This window comes from Phaseolus vulgaris, chromosome 10, assembly GCF_000499845.2.
Source record: "Phaseolus vulgaris cultivar G19833 chromosome 10, P. vulgaris v2.0, whole genome shotgun sequence".
NCBI classification, from domain to species: domain Eukaryota; kingdom Viridiplantae; phylum Streptophyta; class Magnoliopsida; order Fabales; family Fabaceae; genus Phaseolus; species Phaseolus vulgaris.
The window spans coordinates 43,837,959-43,860,563 of record NC_023750.2 but is presented as its reverse complement, the minus strand read 5'-3'; the positions used below and the strand labels follow the sequence as shown (position 1 = coordinate 43,860,563).

General features: G+C 28.5%; 3 protein-coding genes across 4 annotated transcripts; 1 reads left to right on the top strand and 2 right to left on the bottom strand.

Annotated features, from left to right (window-relative positions):
- Positions 1-440: 440 nt before the first annotated feature.
- Positions 441-3,617, bottom strand: LOC137819033 (protein PXR1-like). Of its 2 annotated transcripts, none has more exons than XM_068622741.1 (5): positions 3,232-3,586; positions 2,569-2,618; positions 2,432-2,484; positions 1,534-1,966; positions 441-963 (listed from the first exon to the last, which is right to left on the bottom strand). In XM_068622741.1, the coding sequence occupies exons 1-4, from the start codon at positions 3,471-3,473 to the stop codon at positions 1,535-1,537; spliced, it is 777 nt and encodes a 258-aa protein (XP_068478842.1). In that variant the 5' UTR covers positions 3,474-3,586; the 3' UTR covers positions 441-963; position 1,534. The 2 variants fall into 2 exon arrangements, with proteins under 2 accessions (XP_068478842.1, XP_068478841.1); XM_068622740.1 differs by lacking the exon at positions 441-963 and adding an exon at positions 1,203-1,418 and having other exon boundaries at positions 3,232-3,617.
- A 3,624-nt stretch (positions 3,618-7,241) lies between these two features.
- Positions 7,242-9,152, top strand: LOC137819200 (deSI-like protein At4g17486). Its single transcript, XM_068622974.1, has 3 exons — positions 7,242-7,948; positions 8,155-8,442; positions 8,773-9,152. The coding sequence occupies exons 1-3, from the start codon at positions 7,813-7,815 to the stop codon at positions 8,994-8,996; spliced, it is 648 nt and encodes a 215-aa protein (XP_068479075.1). The 5' UTR covers positions 7,242-7,812; the 3' UTR covers positions 8,997-9,152.
- A 3,699-nt stretch (positions 9,153-12,851) lies between these two features.
- On the bottom strand, positions 12,852-17,665 carry LOC137818454 (uncharacterized). Its single transcript, XM_068621901.1, has 10 exons — positions 17,364-17,665; positions 16,593-16,677; positions 15,068-15,142; positions 14,926-14,962; positions 14,680-14,763; positions 14,493-14,553; positions 14,098-14,204; positions 13,968-14,033; positions 13,683-13,817; positions 12,852-13,032 (listed from the first exon to the last, which is right to left on the bottom strand). Exons 1-9 carry the CDS (start codon positions 17,437-17,439, stop codon positions 13,722-13,724), a joined length of 687 nt encoding a protein of 228 aa, XP_068478002.1. The 5' UTR covers positions 17,440-17,665; the 3' UTR covers positions 12,852-13,032; positions 13,683-13,721.
- Positions 17,666-22,605: the final 4,940 nt, after the last annotated feature.

Genomic DNA, 22,605 nt, shown 5'->3' with positions numbered 1-22,605 from the left:
TATTTAACCCATAAAAAATTTCAAACATAAATAATTAAAATGAATTTGTTAAAAATGTTGTGATATTCATCCACCCTGGATCCTGTTAATAGTTTTCATGTTCTGAACTTGATTCTCTTAAAAATCTATATGTCCAACATTCTTGACCCCAAGGGGCATTATTTCAATAAATCAAAACAATGAGAGAGGTTACAATCGTATAAAAGTTGTTTCTGAATCTAACATTACCCATTAATAAAGCAGTCTCCACTTCCAATACATAGCAGCAATTACTGAAATTGGATCCAAAGAAATATTTTCAAAGCTAGCAATTACTCATTGTTACGCCAACCATACTAGTATCTAACTCAGGAAATGTACTGTTATACAAAAATAGACCATTTCATATTATCAAACATCTAAAGATAGAGCACATTTTTTTCCAAAGGACAATACAAGGGTAATAAGAAGTCAACTTCTGAGTTCTAAGGTCCTCAATATAAACATTATGAACAGCAGTCTCACATTAATTTTTCTTCCAAATATCTGGAGGTGATTAATGAGACATTTAATCGCATTAAATCCAAATCACCAAATCAACCAAGATGAACATTCCACCTCACCAAACTATTGCAGTTGCATTCAAGCCTATGAAATTGATACACTCAAGATTATAACTGTCTCCAACCAACCATAAACATAGACAAGAGCTCTCACAGCTATTGCGTCAAACAAAAGTAAAAAATACACTTGTGTTGGTTTCAATTCACAGAGGAATACAAGACAGAGTTGACAAAATTTTGGTCCGGTGTTGGTTCACTCAAATGTTGGTCCAAGAGGGTTCAGCTCCAAATCCCCACTCTCTTTGAAATTGACACCACTTTCCATGGCCACCTTAATTTCTCCACAGGGCATTTAACAACCACTTCAAGATCACAATCTTGCTCCTTATCACTAGTGTAGGTGCTGCTGCCTTCTTCCTCGCTAAACCCACAAAGAAGGGAAAAAGAAGAGGCACTAGTCCAAAATCATATCATTTTGGATTCAATTGACGGGTTAAACACCACGTACGACTGACAAAGCTAACAAAGGGGAAAGCTTTGGCATAAAAATATAAGTTACAGGACTTAATTAAATAAAAGAAGGTTGAAGAACTAAACTAAAATTAAATTAAACGGAGAGGATGAACACGCATTTAAAGTTTACTCCCTTCGACATACAAATGATCAAAGCCTAGAAAAAAAATTATTAATTTACTGGATTCTTACATGACTGCAGGCAGCATAAAGCCCAAATAACAATTACTTTCTAGTTTCCACATATATGTGGCAACTAAAGTGATGCACCGCAAATAGCTTTCCCATTTATATCTTCCTTCCCAAAAACACTTGAACAGTTTTTTTCTCAGAGGAAGGGGATTGACTACAGGTTTGGGTAACCTGTGGAGTATGATTAAATAACTAATCATTTTTTGAGAAAAAAAGAAAGAAAAAAACCTATAGCTTTTGATCATTTCAATCTAATGACTTAAAAAATTTCTAAATATCCTAGTACCTTAATGAGCCCCTCCACTTTGACTCTGGCCTTTGGGATCCTGAAGAGAAGAATTTGGAGTTGCATCTGAACCCTTACTGTCTTCACATAATTCTGGCTTTGACTTGGAAGGATTATGTTTACCAAAATGGTCTTCATTATCAGCTCTATCTGATGCAGAATCAGTGGGACTAGTGTCCTTTGGTGAAGAAGAATTTAAGTGTTTTTTCTCATTATCAGGCACCTGATTTTTGTCCAGGTTGCTACTTGATTGTTTCTTTGTTCCAACAACAATCTCCTTCACAGCCTCTTCAAGTTTCTCAAGTCTCACTTTCACATCTGAAAGCTGGGGATCAAATTTGTCTTCCTTTTCTTCTGGGGGATTTAGTTCCATTTCTTTTTCTTTTTCCTTTGCTTCTTCTTCTTCCTTCAGCTTCCTTTTCTTCTCCACGTCCTACGAAGTGATTTGGAGAATCATTCATCCAATTATTTAAATGTAAATTACAAATATACCAACAAATAACAGGTTCAACAAAAGCATATAATACAGCCTAGGAAACTCCAATATATTTTAAAATAATTCACTGTATCTCTCATTAATTCTCAGCAAACAATTCCACAGTACAGCCACCGCAAACATTTGCAGAGTGTATCAACGATATAGTTTATATATCATCAGTGTCTAGCTAGGAAATAAAGTGGATCAGAACACTGAATAGCGTATACGAGTCTTGTTAGATTGTCATACAAGAAGTTTCATTCCTAAAGGATTCCATAGAAAGCACTTTAGACGGAGCCCTGAATTGAATGGTCAGATTATGAAGAGGGAACAAGATGATCACAAGAACCTATCAACATTTATATGATGATCGAAAATCACCCTTATATTACAATATCAGAAAAAGGAAAGATAACGTACCGCCTCCATTTTTCTGATTTCATAACGAGCATATTGTGCCACCAAATACACAGCTGTGTGGAAAAAAAAAACTTAGATGATAACTGTAGAACATTTTGAAAATGATAAAATAAAACTTTAAAGGCTGAGCATCGTACCCAAGGAAGGCAAGCACGCAAAAAAAAACTGTACAAGATGAAAATCAAACCTGACCAAGAAAAACAGAGATGCAAAGTAAGAATTTTTTCCCCTTCATTATTAACAGTATAAACAAATATAGTTATCCTTACTTTAATTTTCGTATAACATACATCCATCCATATAGTTTTTACCCGGCCTTTAGTTTCACTCTGGTCTTTAACTTTGGAATTCATGATTTGCTTTAGTGAATGTTAAGGACCAATATGAAGGAGAGTCGATTGTTTTAGTTCCTGACTTTTAACAATCATCGTTTACATTAATCATTTTCCATTGGAAAAGCTTATTATACGAACTTATTGGATTTAATGACTTGTGAAAGTGAGTTATGATCTACTTTCAATAAAGTTTGCAATGTTGGGTTATCAAAATAAGTTTCTGATGTAATTTTTTAAAATTAAAAAAAAAATAAACAAGGCTTTCGTAGTATTTACTTGCAGCTTGAAACTCCCAATGTGATAGAAAAGAAACAGATGCAGAGAGAGGCAATAAAGTGGAGATAGCATGCATCATTAAGTAAAGTTATCATCAGAGTTTGGTTCTCATGTGGAAGAAAAAGGTGCAGGGAAGGTGTTTGACGAAATGCGTAAAAGAGAAAACATAGAGGAGAGAAAGAGGGATACCCAAACTTCTTCTTCTTGGGGGGATCAGTGAAAAGGATCTTAGCGGCAGTCATCATGTCGAGATTCTCCAGCTGTCGATACCTTTCATCATCGACGACGATGTTTTTGTTGTCGCCGTTGTTGTTACTGTTTCTAGTGGATGTACAAAAGGAATAACGGGTTCTGGCGTTGGTGGAGAACGACGTTGCGAAAAACCTGAATCGCTCCGAGGAGCGTAACCACCTTGCTCCGCCGCCAAACATAGGTTCATCATACAAAACCACCGCTCCCTTCAAATTTCGGATCCAAAATACCCGCCCCGTTTCTACTCCCCAAATTTACTATTATTATTCAACAAAGTTAGCAACAAAAACAAGTACTTTAAAAAAAAATGGACATACATATACATTAAAATTGTTATAGTTTATATACAAATACTATAATACTAATACGAAAAAAAAAATTAAAATATAAAATATTTAAATACAAATCTATATATTATATAATTATAAATTATATAAATTGACAATAAAAATTTAGTGTATAAATATATTTCAATTTTTTTAGCAAAAGATAATTTTCATATTCTAAAGAATTTGTTTCTTAATTTTGTAATCATAATTAAAATTTGTATAATAAATTAAGTTTTTAAGAAAATTAATGTATTTTTCTTTTTTAAAATTATGTTAAAATCGTACGAGAATTGTCATAAATTCAATAAATATTTTTTTAATTTGATACTCCACCAAATGCGTGTGTTGTATGGGTGTCAGTGTTCAATACATATATTCAACACGGACACACGAGCCTCAAAGATAGCTTTATTTAATTAGATTCCTATAATTTTCCTCATTACATTATTTGAAATAATGAAAATTTAAAACTTATGAACCATTAGCATAATATAAAAAAAGAAAAATTAATTTAACAATTTATAAAAAATAGAGGAAGTTTAAATGTCAATTTTCAGTTTTAATGTTCCATTATTAACTAATTTTGTTTGTTGTCGTATAAAACTAAATTAAAAGTTTTGAGAAAATTCGTTATTAGATTTCAAAAGAAAAAAAAAACTTATTGTCTTACCTCATTCTCATATGTAAAATAAATTACTAGTAATAATTTTTTTATTTTAATTTCTAATAGCTTGTTTGTTTAATCTGAAAAAAAAATGTAAAATGATTGTAATCAATGAAAGTTATAAAAACAAGAATATAAAGTATTGAAAATACTAAAAAAGTATCCGTTATATATGGGAAAATTAATTTTTCTCTAGAATTAAGAGAAAATTTTACGAAAAAAATAATGGTAATTGATTATTGATTAATGTTTCATTGTTGCTTACTTTTTTATGTTTACTAATTTATTTATTTAGATATTTACAACATAAGTTTAATTTTGGATAAAGTATGCATCGTGCTTCATTTTATTTAGGTTTTGGTTAAATTTTTAGTCGAGTCTTTATTAAAATTTATTAATCGAAATAAATAAGAAATTATTATCTGATTCTGTCTATAATTATTTAAAGATTTTCTTTATATATTTCCTATTTACCAGTCATGGACAAGGACAAAAAGTTTTATATGAAAATTATTATAAAAAAAATATTTTCACGTCAAAATTATTGTAATATTATAAAAATATCTTAATATAAAGTTGTTTTGATTAGGAGAATTTCTCAAGTGATTACCAGACATACATTGGGATGTCAAAATATAAATTGTATAATTTAAGTATTTAAAAATTAAAATATAACAAAAAAAAAAATCAATGGTGGAGAATAGAAAATTTATTATATTTAGAAAAATACACAATTTACTAAAGAATTCAAAATGCAACAATAATAATTCATTTATTCACTTGGTTTTTCTTTGACTTTCACAATCTTTAATTAATTTACATTTTTCATTTTAAAATGGATTTTTTCTATTTTGAAATTGTATTTAATCATAATATCAAATGTTTCAATTCGATCATAAATATTTATATCCACTATAAATATAATATATAATGATACCTATAAGTTACTATACAAGGCCGTGTTAATATTTTTAATTAGAAAAATGCTGATAGTATAATAAATATTTAAATTTAATTTTTAACATTCAAATTAATTTATTAATATATTTTTCTAAATATACGATAAAATATTAAAAAATATATGTTATTGGTTTTTGTTTAATGTATTAAGCGATTATAAAAATACTCATATGATTGTGTTCAATTAATGAAAAACTCTTTTTAAGTATGAAGTTTTAATTTTCAAATTATTAATTATCAATATTTTATTAATTTCATGTTTATTAAGTGATTAATTAATTTAATGTTTATTTTAAAAAAATAAGCTCAATTAAAAATGGAAAATTTATACAGAAAATTACCTTTCTTTTATGATATAAGATTCAATTGCTTCATTATGTGTAGTTTATATTTTTTTTTTTATCAAGTGGTTAAATTCAAGTTCTAATGATACCAATTAGAATTTGTAATAAATACTGAGGTACGCTTTGAAATTATTTATTATTTTTTACTATAAAAATACTATGATGATAAATTGTACAAGTTCAAAAGTTTCCATTTTAAATTCGAGTGTATTCTTCGCTCATTAAAATATACCAGCTTTTGATAAAATATTGATTCAGTCTTAAAAAAATACATGAAATAAATTTAAAACTTTTAGGATAATGTATATTTATCTATTATATTTGTATTATAAATATATTTATTTTATATTACTAACAAAATCAATGTAAATTATAATATATAAATAGAATAAAAAATTTGTGTGTCAAAAATTCACATTTAAGAAATAGTTCATGACAGTTAGAATAGAATTCAATTTCACAAATTAGTTTTCTATTATAAATCAATTTTAAATTAGTTAACTTATCGGTATATGTATTTTTTTTTTCAAAAATATGAATAATCCTAAATCAGAGTTTCTCAGAGTGATTATGACAAGTATTTCATCAGTCAAAACAGTAAACACAGCACAAACCAAGATAAAATCACATTCAAGTCAGACATTAGTAGGTTTCATCTTTTGAATTTATTCCATAACATGTATAACTTCACAAAATTCAAAAGATAAAACCGTTTTACGATAAAACATTTTATAATACATATAACAAGTATAACTTCACAAAATTTAAAAGATAAAACCATTTTACGATAAAAATATTTTATAATATATATAAATGGTTAAAAATATTATTTTATATATTGATACTGTAAAGTTAAATTAAACTCAGTAATTTAAAATTTATTATAACAATAGTTTGTTGAACAGATTTTATTAGTAGTTAATTATAAATATATAATATCACGATATATATATATATATTTATTTATTTATTTATTTTTTATTGAGATCTTATATTAACTTAAAATAAAGATAAGAAATGTTCAACGAGTTTATATATATATGAGACCAATTTTAATAAAAAATAAAATACTCTAAATTCACAAAACTTAATCAAAAACTTTGTTTATATTAATATTACACATATTATTTACTCTAAATTCATGTTGAAGAAAAAAATATACTTAAATAACAATTTCACTATTATTATTATAATACATCACCAGAATAATAACTCCCGAATGTATTGTCTATAGTTCACAATTTTCTACAGATTCTCAATGAATTTAGTACCTAAATTCTACCTGAAAAAGGGTTCTGGTAATGCTATTGGAACTAGGTGAATTCCATGGTCTCAAATCTACCAAAAAACTGGTTCTGGAATATCTGAATTTCTGTTAAAAAATCAATGTCACCAATCTCAACCACATGAGATTGGATTACAATTTGTTAGTGCTATTATTCACCACACCCACGTGAGGACATTATTATTGTTATCACCCATAAACAAAAAACAACAACAAATTAACAAACCAATTCTACCACTTTCCTAGGTCAAACTCTTTTCTATGTTCTTTACCTCACTCACTTCTTCTTCTTCATACATGAGTAGACTCCAAAGAACATACCTAATTAAGTTCTTTAATCCAAAAAAAAGTTGTTAATTGAATCCATTATCATATCTCCCCTTTCCCCAAAACCCATCATCACCCTCTCCTTTTTCTTTACTTTAAGATCAAATCTCCACTAAAACACACCTCATAATAATACAATATACATTGCATAACATGGAACCACTCACCCATACGCCATAATTATGACAAATTCTTTTCAATACAATCACATCTTGCACCCAATACCACCACCAGCTCATGCCTCTGGCACAACCGTAATTTCACACCAAATCATAACCCCTTCAATTCCAAAACCTTTGATTTATAAATACATTTACATGCGTATGTAACACACTAGATATGCTCCCAATTCACGCACACGCACTGCCACCGCCACCGCTACCACTACCACCCACCGCCGGTGAAACCCGTTAACCAACCACACCCTTTCTTCTTTCTCCTCATCTTCCACAACCCATTTTCCGTTTCTTCAAAATTCTCATACCCAATTGGGAAAAGCAAACAACTTTAAACCTTCACCTTCATTTCGTATTGAACTCTGCTTCTTCTTCTTCCGTGTGAAACGGCGATGAAGTAGTCGGCGTTTTGCGATCAAAACGCCGCCGCAGAATGCTGTGCAGGAAGAGCTCCAAAAACGGCGTCGCTTCGGGATCGGTCCCGGTGTACCTCAACGTCTACGATCTGACTCCGATAAACGGTTACGCTTACTGGTTCGGCCTCGGAGTGTACCATTCCGGCGTGCAAGGTTCGTCGATTTTCTCTCTCTCTCTCTCTCTCTCTCTCTCTCTCTCTCTCTCTCTCTCTCTCTCACTCACTCTCCACCCTTTTGAATCTCTGCAAGAACCCACCTCAGATCTACGATCCGCAACAAGAAAAAATTTCTGGGTCGCTCTCTTTCCCCTTTAATCTCACAAAAACTGAATTTTTCATTCTGTTGTTGCTGCGGTGCAGTTCACGGCGTTGAATTCGCGTTCGGGGCTCACGAGTATCCGTCGACGGGGATATTCGAGGGGGAGCCAAAGAGGTGCGAAGGTTTCAGTTTCAGAAAAACGATTCTGATCGGAAAAACCGACATGGGACCAGGCGAAGTGAAGGCGGTTATGGAAGAACTCGCCGCCGAATACAGAGGAAATGCTTACAATCTCATCACAAAGAATTGCAACCATTTCTGCAACGACGCTTGTCTCAGACTCACCGGAAATCCCATCCCCAGCTGGGTCAATCGTCTTGCCAGAATCGGTAAGTGCCACCTCACTGTGTTCACTGTTCATCACTACCATTCCCACACCCAACACCAACACCACCACCAACAACAACGTTAACCCAACACAACATGCCTGTTTTTTTTTTCAATATTATTATTACCTGTCGTTTTCATCTCAGGTGTTTTTGTTTGCTTGCGTAAATTTGAAATTTGAAATTTGCAATTAAAATATTCAGTGATGTGGGTTACACAGCAGCATACACTACCACACTACCATTCCCAGTAAATTTTAAACACAGTTATTGTTGACTTCGAAGAAAAAACGGTTGGATTCAAATTGACATGAACAATTTGATTTGTTGCAGGTTTTTTGTGCAACTGTGTTCTTCCTGTGACATTGAACTCAACAAAAGTTAGACATCACAGAATGGAAGAGAAGCAATGCGAGGGAGAGAAGGAGGCATTGGCGAGTGAGGGAAAGAAGCTGAGTGCACCAAATTCAACACCATCCCCTGCGAGAGGGCGCAGGGGAAGGAGCAGAACCCGTCGCCCCCTCCCTCCACCTTCGCCGTTGATTGTTGGGTCTTGATCATCATGATCTTCATCAACGCTCAAAATCTTCTCTTTTTTCTCTTTTTGCTTTGCCCAATTACACAGAAGTTGCTTCTCAGTTTAAAATTGTTCTTCTTCACTCTTTACATCCAATAACATTATAAAAACACCACCCAGGAATCCTGGATTCAAATTCTTCTTTTTCTTTTTCTTTTTCTCTTTCTTTAATGCTTTTTTTTTTCTTTTGAAATTAAAGTGAGGACCCACTTTATGGAAAAAAAAAATTAAACCTATTTTAAACAAAAGAAAATACAAATATTAATTTTTTAAAATTAAAAGCAGAGTTGGTAAAAAATGACGAATAAAGAGCAAGTTTCATGCTTTGTAAAGGAATAATGTGCTGGTTTTACTGAAATTATTAATTGTTAAGTTATTATCATGTTTAATGATTTGATGAGAGTAATATTTCTTTTTAAATAAATTTTTTACTCTGATTTAGGAAAATTAAATTCTCGTTTCTTTTATAAGAATGTGTTAATAAAAAAAAATTAATGTGAGAAAACAAATACCGGATAATCGACCAATCATGGAATTTTAGATTTTGGAAAAAAATTATAAATTTCCCTCTAAAAGTCTTCTTGTAAATTTTTTATCAATTTTTTGTTAATTAATACACAAAGATATGTTATAATTTTTATTTATTTATATATTTAATAATTATATCTAAAATTAAAATTCAACGATATACCTTCAATTTTTAAAATTATTAGTTGAATTCTTATTTTTTTAATTTTTTTTAAAGTGGACCAAAATGACCTATTGATCTGATGTAAGATTCAACCAAACCAAAAATAATTGCAGTTCATTTGGATAAGATGCTTAAAAGTAATTCAAATTTTTAATTTAATATTATTTTACATATGAATTATTACTAAAAACATTTGCATATTTTTCTTTTATGAAGTTCACCATTTAAAATTTATATATTGATTATAATCTAATATAAACTTTTAAAATTCTCTTTTAGATATCGTAAAAACTTAAAATAAGCTTTGCGAATCGTATACTTATTAATTAATTGTTTGATTTGGATAAAAGATTTGATTTAAAATATTATAAAATTTTATTATCAGTGTAATGAATTTAACTAATAAATACCGTACAATCACTCACTCATTAGTTGAAATAGTTTTAGAATCAAACTTACTATACAAAGTTTATGTTTTCATTCGTAACATACAATTTTAAAATCTCTCAAAGATTTTCAAATTTTTTAGTCAAACAAAATAGTTATTTCATAAACACAACAAATTTGGCTAAATGAATCAAAATAATCATCAATTATAGAATAGTCCTTATAAATGTGTCACTCCAATTAATTTATAAAGATACTATACTATTCAAATAGTCATGCCTTTCTATACCAACAAGTTTTATCATGAATTTAATCAAATCAAATATTAATTTAATTTTTTATTTTCTTCAGATAAATTAAATAATTTCATTCTCTCCATATTTTTATATTTTTTTTTTTCTTTTTTAATAATATTTTTTTTCATGTGATGGCATATGATTATTGTTGTTTGAAGTGTTAACCTAACTAAGTTGCATAGTGATGTCTAACATGAAAGTTTTTATATAAAAAAAATCACTTCATTCATTTTATTAACATAGTCTATTAAGAAATGAACTTTAAACTTAATTTAACTTCATAAAAATGGCTTATAATGTAGGTTTTGCACTCACTTATATATTATGAAATATGTTAATATGTAGTTGATGTGATATCTTCAACACACTCCCGTTCAACATAGTATGTGTCATGATAAGTGCAACAAACTCTTATTAGAATAAACTCGAAATAACTCTGATATCAACCGATTTTATAATGTTGAGTTAAATTTAAAGTTTATTTCTTAATATAGTTTATCATTAAACATGTCAAAAAGTTTGATAAAATTGTTAAAGTGATTTATAGAAAGATTAGTCAACATGATATATGAATCAAAATTAGAATCCTCTTTCTTTAATTTTATGACTTTCTCTTAACATAGAATACCAAATGTAAGACTTAAGATGACATTTACAATCTCAAAATTCATGATTTTATGTTGTGAATAATATGTGAGGTGAAATAAGAAGATTGAAAAACTTTGGTAAAGCAAAAAGTGAGATATTATCATTATTATTATTTCTTGTTAGAGTATGTGCATGGCATACACATATACATACATGGTTTTTAAATGGAAAAATGTGGTAGTGTTCTCCTAAAGTAATGCAAATTTCTGAACTCTTTAACTCCATGTTTAAAATAATGCAGTGGAAGCAGAGACATTATCTTGTTGTTCTTTTTGTGTCGAAGTCGTAAATGATGATAAACTAATGACAAATTAGAAGAGCCATGATTCATAGATGGTGAGATGCATAAAGCACATAAGCAGTGAGATGGTGAGACATGAACTACAGCAGAAGTTTGGTGCTGTCATTTTCTGTCAATCTGTGTCCCTATTCTTCATTTTCCTTTTTTAGCTTCATGACTTTTCCTATTTGGACTTTCCACTTTTTCCTCTAAAGTACCTATTAGAGAGTCAACAAAGCTGCATGGTAGAACACCAACTTTTGACCACCAAACCAATAATGGACTCAATGAAACACTTAGGTTTTCATTTCCTTTCTCCTTTTTCCCTCCAAACAATTTTTTTCATGGCTAAGAACAACATGATTGAGGAGGTAAATCTAGGGAGGGAGTTAAAAGGTACGAGGCTCTTTCGGACACGTCTCTTTTATAGAATGTCCATGTGATACTAATGTATTTAATATTGACACTCGTATGACACGTATATGTGAAATATTCAATTCAAAAACATTTGTTAAAATTTCTGACAATTATAGTATAGTTCTAACACAATTTTTAAAATGAAAAAATACATTAATTTTCTTTCAAATTTATTGTATATTTTTTTATTATAATTATAAAAATAAAGAAAAAAACATTTTGAAACAACAATTAAAAAAAAACATCTTTCTCTTGAAAAAAAAGAACGATATCTCCGTATAAATTTCTATGCTTCATAGATAAAAGAGAAAATAGGGTTATGCTTAATTAAATAAATGAAGTAACAACAACCTCTATATTGTTGTAACTTAAAATTTATAAGCACTTTTTTAATGGGGATTTGGTAACAATAGGAGAATACGATTAAGCAAACATTATACTTGTAACAGTTTATATCTTAATTAAAGAATCCATAATTTGAATATTAATGATGTCACTAAATTTAAACATGAATTATACATAATTACTGTTTTATTTATATTAGTTATCAATTTTAAAAAATCAATCTCACCAAAACGGTAGAATTTGAAGATAGAATTTGGGTTACACCTGTCATGGTTATTATAACAATATTATGATTTACTGTTTTGAATCATACAATTTGATAGCAATATATGTAATTAAATGAATTAAATGTCCAGAAAAATAATTACAAGGTTCAATTTTTGTAAAATTATTTCAAATTACACAATGTTCTTTATATTTTATTTTCTTACTTTTTTTCACCAATTCTTAAAAAAGATAATAGTGATACATAATCAAATGTGAACTTCATTTTACTCGTCAAATCATCTATTCTTATTATTATAATATAGTAATTAAGGGATTGTATTAATTGTTAAAGTATTATTTCCCAAAAAAAAGCTTAAGGAGTCATATAAATTTAAATTATTATTTTGACAGGAAAAAAGGAATTAAAGTATTACTTAGCCTATTATAATTTGGTTGTTAAATTGTTTCATTCCATTATTTAAAAATAGAGTTTCACAAACTGAAATATAACTTATATTTTTGTTTACGAAACTTATGGTGATGACAATATGTAAAGCTTGTATATAGCCTCAAATGCATCTATATAGCATATAATGGAAAATTTAAAAAGAAGTGACAATGGTTTGTGTTTAAAATGCCAAAAATAAGAAAGTGGAGCAACAAAAGGAACAATAACTTGTTAAGTACAATAAACAAGCCACAAGGCATCACTATCTTGTCTGTTTGATTTAGCTGTTGCCAAGCACTGCAAACCACAAACCAATTTGCATCAGTTAGAAATTACATGTTGACAACCTTATACCATATTACAGCTCGAGAGAGAAATATTTTTTATTAAAATGGAATAATTTTATAATTTCACTATGTCACATTTTATGTAACATAGACACAACATTGATACAGACACGGAGACTAATACAGACACGAAGATACGTATAATCTCTAACATGTAAGACACGGAGACACGAATCTATATATTATATAATTATGAATTATATAAATTGACAATAAAGATTTATGTACACAAGTATATTTCTGTTTTTTTAGCAGAAAGATGTTTCTCAGGGTTGGTTCAAAATGATTTGTTCTTTATTTTTATGATCATATTAAAATTTTATTCAATAAGTTTGAGTTTTTATAAAATTAATGTATTTCTCTTATTTAAAATTGTGTTAGAACTGTGTTAAAATTGTCAAAAATCCAACAAATATCTTTTGAACTGAACACTTCACCGATACATGTGCTACGAGTGTCGGTTCGATACGTGTGTGTCTGACACAGACACATCATTTAAGAGGCGTGTCCGAGTCACATCATAGTTGTAAACTGGTGCAGACATCTTCCTAGAATATAAACTTCAAAAATCACAAACACCACATTCATAAACACACGTACCTATGATTGCAGTTACAGAGAATCAGGTGGCTTATCAGATTAATTTTCCTTTTCTCGCACCCATTCAACGAAATTGTCCAGGATCAAGGGCCAGGCAAGCTCAGCATCATAGTCATTAAGGGTTGGATAACTTATCTGTGAATAGATTGGAATATGCAGGTGAGTTATAATTTATCAAAAAATTTAAGAAAAAAGGATCCAGAGAAAGCACAGAAAGCAAACAATGCTGAATACTTTTTGAGTCAAAAAGGCTAACAAATATATTCCTCTAATCAACTAACATACCTCGTTGCAAAAGCGGAAAAACCCCATCCATTGATCCATGTTTATGACCTTGTAATCATTTTGAGTCTGCCATAAATAGTAAACAATTAAAACTCATGTCATAACCAATTGTGTAAAAGCCATTTCTCACCTTCAAATATTCCACAAATGAGTTGACTTGGGGAGGAAATGCTGAACCCAAAACAAGAGTAAGTAACTCGCAAATGCTCTCTATATCAATGCTTTTCTGTTTCTCCTCTGACATATAATGAATAGTAGTTTAGGGGAAGAAATAATAGCTCTTCATTGAGCAATTGAAGTTACAAAAGAGTATATTAATAAGAAGAGTTGTTGGTTAGAGGTTTTCTAACCAATCTGATCATAGTTCAAACTAGTAAAAGGTTGAAATCTAATGAATGTAATCATAGACTATCCCAAGTTTCTCGAATCAATAATGACATGAATTGTTGAAAAACTCCAAACAACTTCTACATAAATGGACAAAAAGAAGTGAAAATTTATGAACAGAAAATAAACAAAGCTTACCTGTTAAACAATATTGGAAAGCATATGTATAGAAATCTGCAAAGTTTGATGGCCTCCTGACCTTTACAGCAGATGTCAAATTAAAAATGTTAGGAACTGAAAATAACTCCACCATAAAAGAAGTACTATGGCCAAAAACTAATTTCTACATGAATAATGAAAAAGTGTATCACTTCAATAATTGTACCTCTTTTTCTAGCTCTGGAAGTGCCTTCTTCAATTTACTAACTGTATCGGCCCTTAATGCTTTTAAGCCTCTCCTCCACTCGTCCTGTGATTTCAGTATAAGGATGGTTAAGAAAGATACTACCAAAACTACATGCTTGTTCAGCAACCATTAAACAGACTTACATTATATTAGTGGCTTCAAATAGCTATGCAATAATTCCAAAATAAGTTTTATGAACAATGAACATGATAATAATATACATACCAATGTAAAATAGCCTTGCTCCTCAGCTTTCATTTTCCTGTTAAATTTAGTCTCGTCAACTCCAAAACACAAACTTAAGATACTGGTATAAGAAATTAATACTATGGTATCGATTGGCAATTAAGTGTAGCAAATAACTTACCATGCAAGCATCAAAACCCTTACATCTGTATGATTAACCTCCATAGCAGCACAAAGTGTTTCAATTCCCTCTGGGCTGTAAACAAATTTATTAAAATATAACAAACCTACTTTCAACATGTAAACACCTTCATCTAGAAAGGACATAGAAAATAACACTTATACACCAAAAATCACTTTATCGCAGTTTAAACACGTTTTTCTTCATTTGATCTTTTTGCTTTTTTTGTTTTCCCTTAATATAAATGATTGATATTGTACATACATAGTACATTCCATGTGATGTGATCCTATCTTTTACCCAAGGCACCGCTCAGTGCACTGCTGAAGGAGGACCTCATAGTACATAAAGCTGACATTATCAAGTTCCAGGTGCAACTATCTGCTAGTATAGTCAAATTAGATCAAAGATTTTAATCCTATTACTCTTCCGTCTTTCCCTCTGCCAAGATCAGTGCAGATTGCAATCACTCAGACAAGCTGGTATACCAAATTTCAAGCCTACATACTTAAATCTGAAACCTAATAATGTTCATAACAAGCAAAACACAACTCAAAATTTCAAACAACCCATTTCTACTGGTTGAATGAAGTGACATAATCAACAAACAATTCCCTTGAACTAAACCAACAGAAATCCAAACCAAAATAAATTTCAAATCACTACTAAATGTCCCCAACCAATTGAAGAAACCATCATCCATGACATGAGCAGGAAAAAAGGGAGCTGCTATCGCCCAATTATGGGAGAAGAAACCAGAGAACCACCATTGCTTGAGCTTCTGACTTCCACTGACACACTTACATCACAAGCTAATCCGTGCCACCACTTCTTCACGATATCTAGGTAAATATTCATTGCCAACATCGGGAAAAGTGATGTACCTGACAAGAGGCACAATAAGGAGAATTTTGTCGCTGGAACCAAATGAGCCAGTCCATCACTAGCCCTACAGAACAGATTCATCATGGCAGGAGAGGTAGCTGGTAGGAAGAAATTATGGGAATAAATTGCCAGAAGTGAGGGGCAAATTTTTTTTTGTGAGGAATTGGGTGAGATACCAAAGAAATAATGCAGCAGGCAGCAGATGAAGGCTGTATAGTCAAAGCAGATAACCATATACACAATTACGTCACTCATACTACCAAATGCCTGATAATACAAGAATTCCTCAAATTCTTTATACTATCAAGTCTTACCCTGTTACCTCACCATCATATTGTACTTGGAGCATAACAGTATGAGTACTTCAGTATAGTAGGACTAGGGCATTACTCATTTGTCCATACATATACACCCTAAGCTCATAACTACTTGAATAAATTCACCTAGCTATATTAAATGAGATATACGTCTATAACATTCATTCAAAAAAGCAAGTAACCATTGAGTAAATGCTATCTACCTTCAGCAGATCCAGGTCCAAAGTTTGAAACTTGAATTAAGAAAATGACAAAAGGATAATGCAATTTGATATATACATATTGAATGGAAGAAAAAACATATTTAGATGAAGCACACTTACTCAATCATCCCAGTAGACGCATTAGCAAATGAATAGAATAGACTATCAATTCGTTCAGACTCCTTCGAGCTTGCCTTACTTGAAGCTGAAAAATCATGTTTGTATGATCAGAATATTGAACAATAAATTTCCCTATACAAAAAATCTTGCTTAATATAATAGTCCAATTATGTTTGACCAAAGGAATAAACATGATAAAATAACACAAGGAACACATCAATGACCAGGCATTGAAGAGTTTGATCCTGGTGCTTCTCTACAAACTAAAGAGAACTAATTGAGAAGTACCTTCCATGCTCAAAGTACTTAATAATAGCTTCTATCAGTCTTTACTTGAAAAAGCACTAAATTGACTTGATAAATACATGGGAAATACTTTTTTCTTCTTAAGATCTAAACTCTCAAGTAAGGATTATATTCCACTAGTCCTTACCCAACTACGACAATCCCCAAACCCCACCGAATTATAACAGAAAAAAAATACTCAATTTATATGTGTGTGTATAGAAAAGAAGAAGATAAGTTGTGGTCATGAACAGAAAAGCAGAGCAGACCACGAAATAGGAAAAAAAAACAAAAATTTAAAAAGCCCACAAGATATGCATATAGATTTCAATCAAAGGAAACACCAAACACCCATAACCAGAGCTTCAAGGAATGGGGATTCAATTATCACTAGAGGGTGAAAAGAGGGAAAAGGTTATAGAAGATGCAGAAAAAGAGTCAATTATTGAAGAAAGGGGTAAAATTGAGAGATGGGGAATGGCGTACCGGAGCGGAAGAGATCGGTGGCGGTGGGAGTGGAATAGGATTGACCCGTCTTTTTGGATGCAGAAGAGCGTCGCATCTTCAACAAAAAATCCAGAGAGGAAGCTGATGCAAGGATTGAACGCGCCAAATTCGAGAGAGAGAGAGAAAGAGAGAGATAGAACCCAAAACACGCGTGTTCTTCTTCCTTGCGCGTTCTTAGTTTCTGGTTCTTCTCTATCGGAGAGGTTGAGGATGATGACGTGGACACGCAGAAATGAGTTTTTATAATTGTGGTACCTACTTATGTTGTTTCATATTGCAATTGACTTGTCATGTTTTTATAATACTATGCATAAGGACTAAACAATAATTTGCTTATTAGTTTCGTAAGTGTAAAGGACTAAACAATAATTTGCTTATTAAGTTTAGGATGTGTAAAGGACTAAACAATAACTTGCTTATTAAGTTTAGTAAGTGTAAAGGACTAAACAATAATTTGTTAAAAATCTAACCACCAAATCACTAATGTTTTATTATGCATAATCTCGGAAAAATTTGAGTTTGGTACTATCTCTTTTATTTATATCTTACTATCCAAAACACATATACGAAAATCCACGTATATACTTTTATTATATTAAAAATATATAATTTTATTATTTTTATGAATAATTAATTAAATAATTTAAAAAATATATATATATACATATATGATTTTGTAAAAATAATATTACACATCTATTTTTTTAAAGTTGTTTAGTTATTTTGAAATAAAGAAAAATTATTATATTATATGTTTTATTAAATTAATTAATTAATCTTTATTTATTAAAGGATAAAACTATCCAATTAAAATATGACAAAAAAATTACCAAAATTATCTTTATATGATGATATAGATAATTGTTAAAATAAAAGATATTATTAAGTTGTTAATAAAATTCATTAAAATAATTATAAAAATAAATACAAACAATTTTTATAATTTTATTGTAGGTAGTTTTTTTTTTAAATAGTTTTTTTATTTTAAAAATAGTTCCTCAAAGGTTAAAATGATAAAAAATTATATACACGAAAGAGAGTATTAAAATGAAAGATAATTATTAAATTATTAAAAATTTTAAAAAATTAATTTTAAAAAATATATAGATAGTTTTATAATTTTTTTATTATAAGTAATTATTTCAATTTTAAAAAAATAGTTACTTAAAAAGCGAAATAGTAAGACTTTATTGCGAATCTATGTTATAGATTATAGACAGATAAATTTATGAATTTATTTAAAAATATATATATTTTACAGAAAAAAAATCTATTTTTCACTAGTTCCAAAAACATTTAGTATATTAGATAACAGAAACATTTTATTACAGGTAAAAATATTAATTAAATACAACTAAATTTTGTTGATTTCATTAAATAAATTTCTAGTCATCAAATTCAATACTATAAAAAAGTTATACATAGTATATAAAAGTATCAATTAAATTCCATAAAACTCTTTTGTAAGAAAAATATTATAAATTTCTCTCAAATCTTAACTAAATTTAGTTTTAACTGGAAAAAAAAAACGTAGGAAGAATGTTTCAGGTGTTATTTAACAGAAAGCAATAATTACTCTACATTTTTTTCTTATACACTAAATTGGGCCCTTTTATGCAGCCCAATTTGTTATGATATCTCAACAGTTTCAAGGCTGCTTCTTCCTGCACCTCCACACCTTCTTCTCTCACCTCCATAGATTTTCATATTTCCAAAAATACCCCTCGGTAATATTCCGGATTACATAATCCGGAAGTCATTTTTCAAATTTTTAATTAGCTTTCGGATTATATAATGCAGAAGTCTTTTTTCAGATGCATGATTACTTTCCGGATTACATAATCTGGAAGTCTTTTTTAACTTCCGGATTATGTAATCCAGAAGTCTTTTTTCGAATGCATTTCCGGATTACATAATCCGAAAGTTATTCTATGGGGGTGGCACAAGAAGGATAAAAATGTATTTTCATGTTGTATATGGAGGTGCCAGAAGAAGATATGGAGGTGCAGGAAGAAACGGTCCAGTTTCAACAGTCCAACGCAAAATAAACAAAACCATAACACAGTTTTTATTCCTGCACCACCATATTTTCTTCCTGCATACCATGGATTGTAAAATTATTAATTTATTATTTAAAAAATGGAATAATTGTTTATTTTAGTCTCAATATTATGTTTTATTCTTCACACCATTTTTTCCTTTGCTTAGATTGTGATTCAAAGAGAAAAAAATAATGTGCCACTGGCAAAATACAGTGGAAATAGAGAATAAAAAAAAAATGGTGCAGTATTAATTCATAATATAAAATTTTTATTATAAATTGTTTAATTCACAATGTGAAATTATATTTTAGATTGAAAAGTACTTTTTGAATTGTACCATAGTCTACCATGATGTATTATAGATTGTATATATAATTTTAGATTTAGAAATACTGAATTGTATAATCCAAAATAAATTATGTTAAATGATACAATTTAAAAAGTATTTTAAATTTAAAATAGAATTTTGCATTTTAAATTGTATAATCTCAATAATTTGAAATATAAATTTTATATCATATTTTTGATAAATACAAAATTGTGTATTCTGGATAGTACATACATGAAATCTAAATTTTTATATTTTAAATTTTATAATGTTTCTATATTACAATTCAAAATTGAAAAAGAAACATTGATTCAAAAGGATATTTTAGGATTTAAAGAATTATGAGGTTACAAGAAGAAATTATAGAGGTATAGAAAGAAATTCCTCCGTAACACACACTCGGATTGGGCCAAGAGGCAGTCAACCCAGTAAAAAAATTTGATCAAACACACAATTGAGAGAAAAGACAATTGTTAAAGATTCCTTCATTAATTACATTTTGAAATTTCTATTTAACTTAAAAGTTATCAAAATTAATTTTAACTCAAAATCAATTTTTTATATAGTACCAAGCATGAGCATTATTATTTGATAATATTATTTTTAAAACAAACAAAATATTAAAAATATTATATTTCCGTTTCATTTTATTTTAAAACTAAAGTTTTTAGTTACACATAAGTGATGATATATTTAAAGAACAAACAATTTTGAAAAATAATAAATAAATAAATATTTAAAAATAAAATTTTAAAAATACTTATATCAAAATAATATTTTTAATAATAAAATATTCACACTGTATTAAGTATCTTTAAATCTTAGTATAATATTGAAAAAACTTCTTAAAATATCCACAAATTTTGTTTCTTTCTATAGTAAATATTTGATACATTTGAAATAGTAAATATATTTGAAGTAATGCATAGAAATGGAAGAGAACATTCTAGAATTAAATTATTATTTTTATTATTATTATTTATTTATTGATTGATAATAATGAATACATGAGTTTGAACGATGTTGGATAATGCACGCGTTCTGTTCACTCAACAGCCATGTCGTTAAATTATATAAATAAAGAAAATGAATAAAAATATTCAAAATAAGATACATTACGCAATGATAAAGACCACAACAGTGTTAAGAGACAACTCTAACTATTTTTTTTAATTATTATAAAGTATCTATTTATTTTTATTATAATTAATTATTTTTAAAGAAGTTTCTTTTTAATGATATTTTTCCACCTAATGTATTTAAATACAAATAATATTTAAAATCAAATCTTACGTAAATGATGGAAATCTATTCTACTCAAATCAATGCAATGTTATGTTTTTTTTTTCATAAATATTTTCTTAGTCAACAAATTACACCAGATTTATTTATGTTTTTTATGTTTTGAATTTTGATTTATTTTAAGTTTAAATAGTGACATCGTATACGACTGTTTTTTTATTCAAACATATGTTGGATTTTATAAATTTTATATAGATGAATTTAATGTAACAAGTTTCTCAGTAAAATAAAAGTTATATCAAATTATGTTCCAAAATCTAAAACAACTACTTTTTTTCAAAGGAAGATAAATATTTGAATTACAAAATAAAAGATCAAAACATTTTTCTTTAGAAAAATAAAGTATATATTATGTAAAACATACTTTAGCAATATAGCTTATTTGGAGTAAAATAGTTCGTCAAAAATTTTAACATATTAAATATGCTTTCTAAAAAAATTCGTATTATTTTAATTTCTTTAAACGGTAATTTTATTTTATTTTTAGATTTCGATACTAATAACAACATTAAAAAGTGAGGTGGATAACAATTTTAACACGGGAATATTATAATTATAATTATTTTAGTTAAATATAGAATTACCACTGGAATAAAGATTATCATTTATATAAGTTTTTAATCTATATTTTCTATTAACAAAGTCCTGAAAAACGTATTTAAATTCTAGAAAAGTTTAAAAATATAAAAATAATACGATTTTTTTAGATCTATATTTAATATCTTAAAAAAATTATATTTTATTATTTATTTAAATATAAGTAGTTCCACCCGCGTCAAAAAGCCATAAGTTGGGAAAACACAATTAAGGAGTCGTAATCCTACGCGTAAACTCATAATTATTATCTTAATCATTTTTTACTTAATTATATTTATTCACTAATTGAGAGTGAGATACATGTGTAAAAAAAATAATACAGTAATTGAAACTATTAGAGATATAAATTGATTTTTTAAGTGAATTTAAATTATTAACTTCGAATATAACAGAAAAGAATAATATTTTATAACGAGCCAAAAAATGTTATTCATCAGGATAACTTATTTGAATACAAAATGCTTTTTTTTTTAATTCTACACCTAATAAAAATGTAATCAAATTAAAATACATAAGTGGATGGTAGAGAAACAAATTTTACTTTATAAATATTTTTTTTCCAATTAAATTATGTACAAATAATTTAATGTTATATTAAATTACATATTAAGAGTTTTCGTTGTAAGAGAAATATTTGATATGGATTAAGAGAACATTATTCACGTATTACAAAGACAAAAGAAAAAGAGACAAACATTTAAGAAAAATAGACTAAAATTAAATACAATTTTGTTCATAAAAAATCTTTTCATTCATATAATAAACTACCGTCTAATTTATTCTTAAATTCTTTTATATATATATTTTAATTAATTCTAATACCAATTATTGTTTAACTGAGTGTTTATCACTATATTAAAAACTATAACTTATATAATACAGACACTGACACGGACACTAATATGACACTGACACGGACACTAATATGACACTGACACAAATACGGAGATAC

Coding starts and splice junctions, on each gene's coding strand:
- LOC137818454 (XM_068621901.1), bottom strand. CDS start 17,439: ATGCGACGCTCTTCTGCATCCAAAAAGACGGGTCAATCCTATTCCACT. Junction 14,963..15,067: donor AGGGTTTTGATGCTTGCATG/GTAAGTTATTTG, acceptor TAAATTTAACAG/GAAAATGAAAGCTGAGGAGC. Junction 14,205..14,492: donor TTTCCAATATTGTTTAACAG/GTAAGCTTTGTT, acceptor ATTATATGTCAG/AGGAGAAACAGAAAAGCATT.
- LOC137819200 (XM_068622974.1), top strand. CDS start 7,813: ATGCTGTGCAGGAAGAGCTCCAAAAACGGCGTCGCTTCGGGATCGGTC. Junction 7,949..8,154: donor GTACCATTCCGGCGTGCAAG/GTTCGTCGATTT, acceptor GCTGCGGTGCAG/TTCACGGCGTTGAATTCGCG. Junction 8,443..8,772: donor CAATCGTCTTGCCAGAATCG/GTAAGTGCCACC, acceptor GATTTGTTGCAG/GTTTTTTGTGCAACTGTGTT.
- LOC137819033 (XM_068622740.1), bottom strand. CDS start 3,473: ATGTTTGGCGGCGGAGCAAGGTGGTTACGCTCCTCGGAGCGATTCAGG. Junction 2,485..2,568: donor TGCGTGCTTGCCTTCCTTGG/GTACGATGCTCA, acceptor TTTTCCACACAG/CTGTGTATTTGGTGGCACAA. Junction 1,967..2,431: donor AAATCAGAAAAATGGAGGCG/GTACGTTATCTT, acceptor ATCACTTCGTAG/GACGTGGAGAAGAAAAGGAA.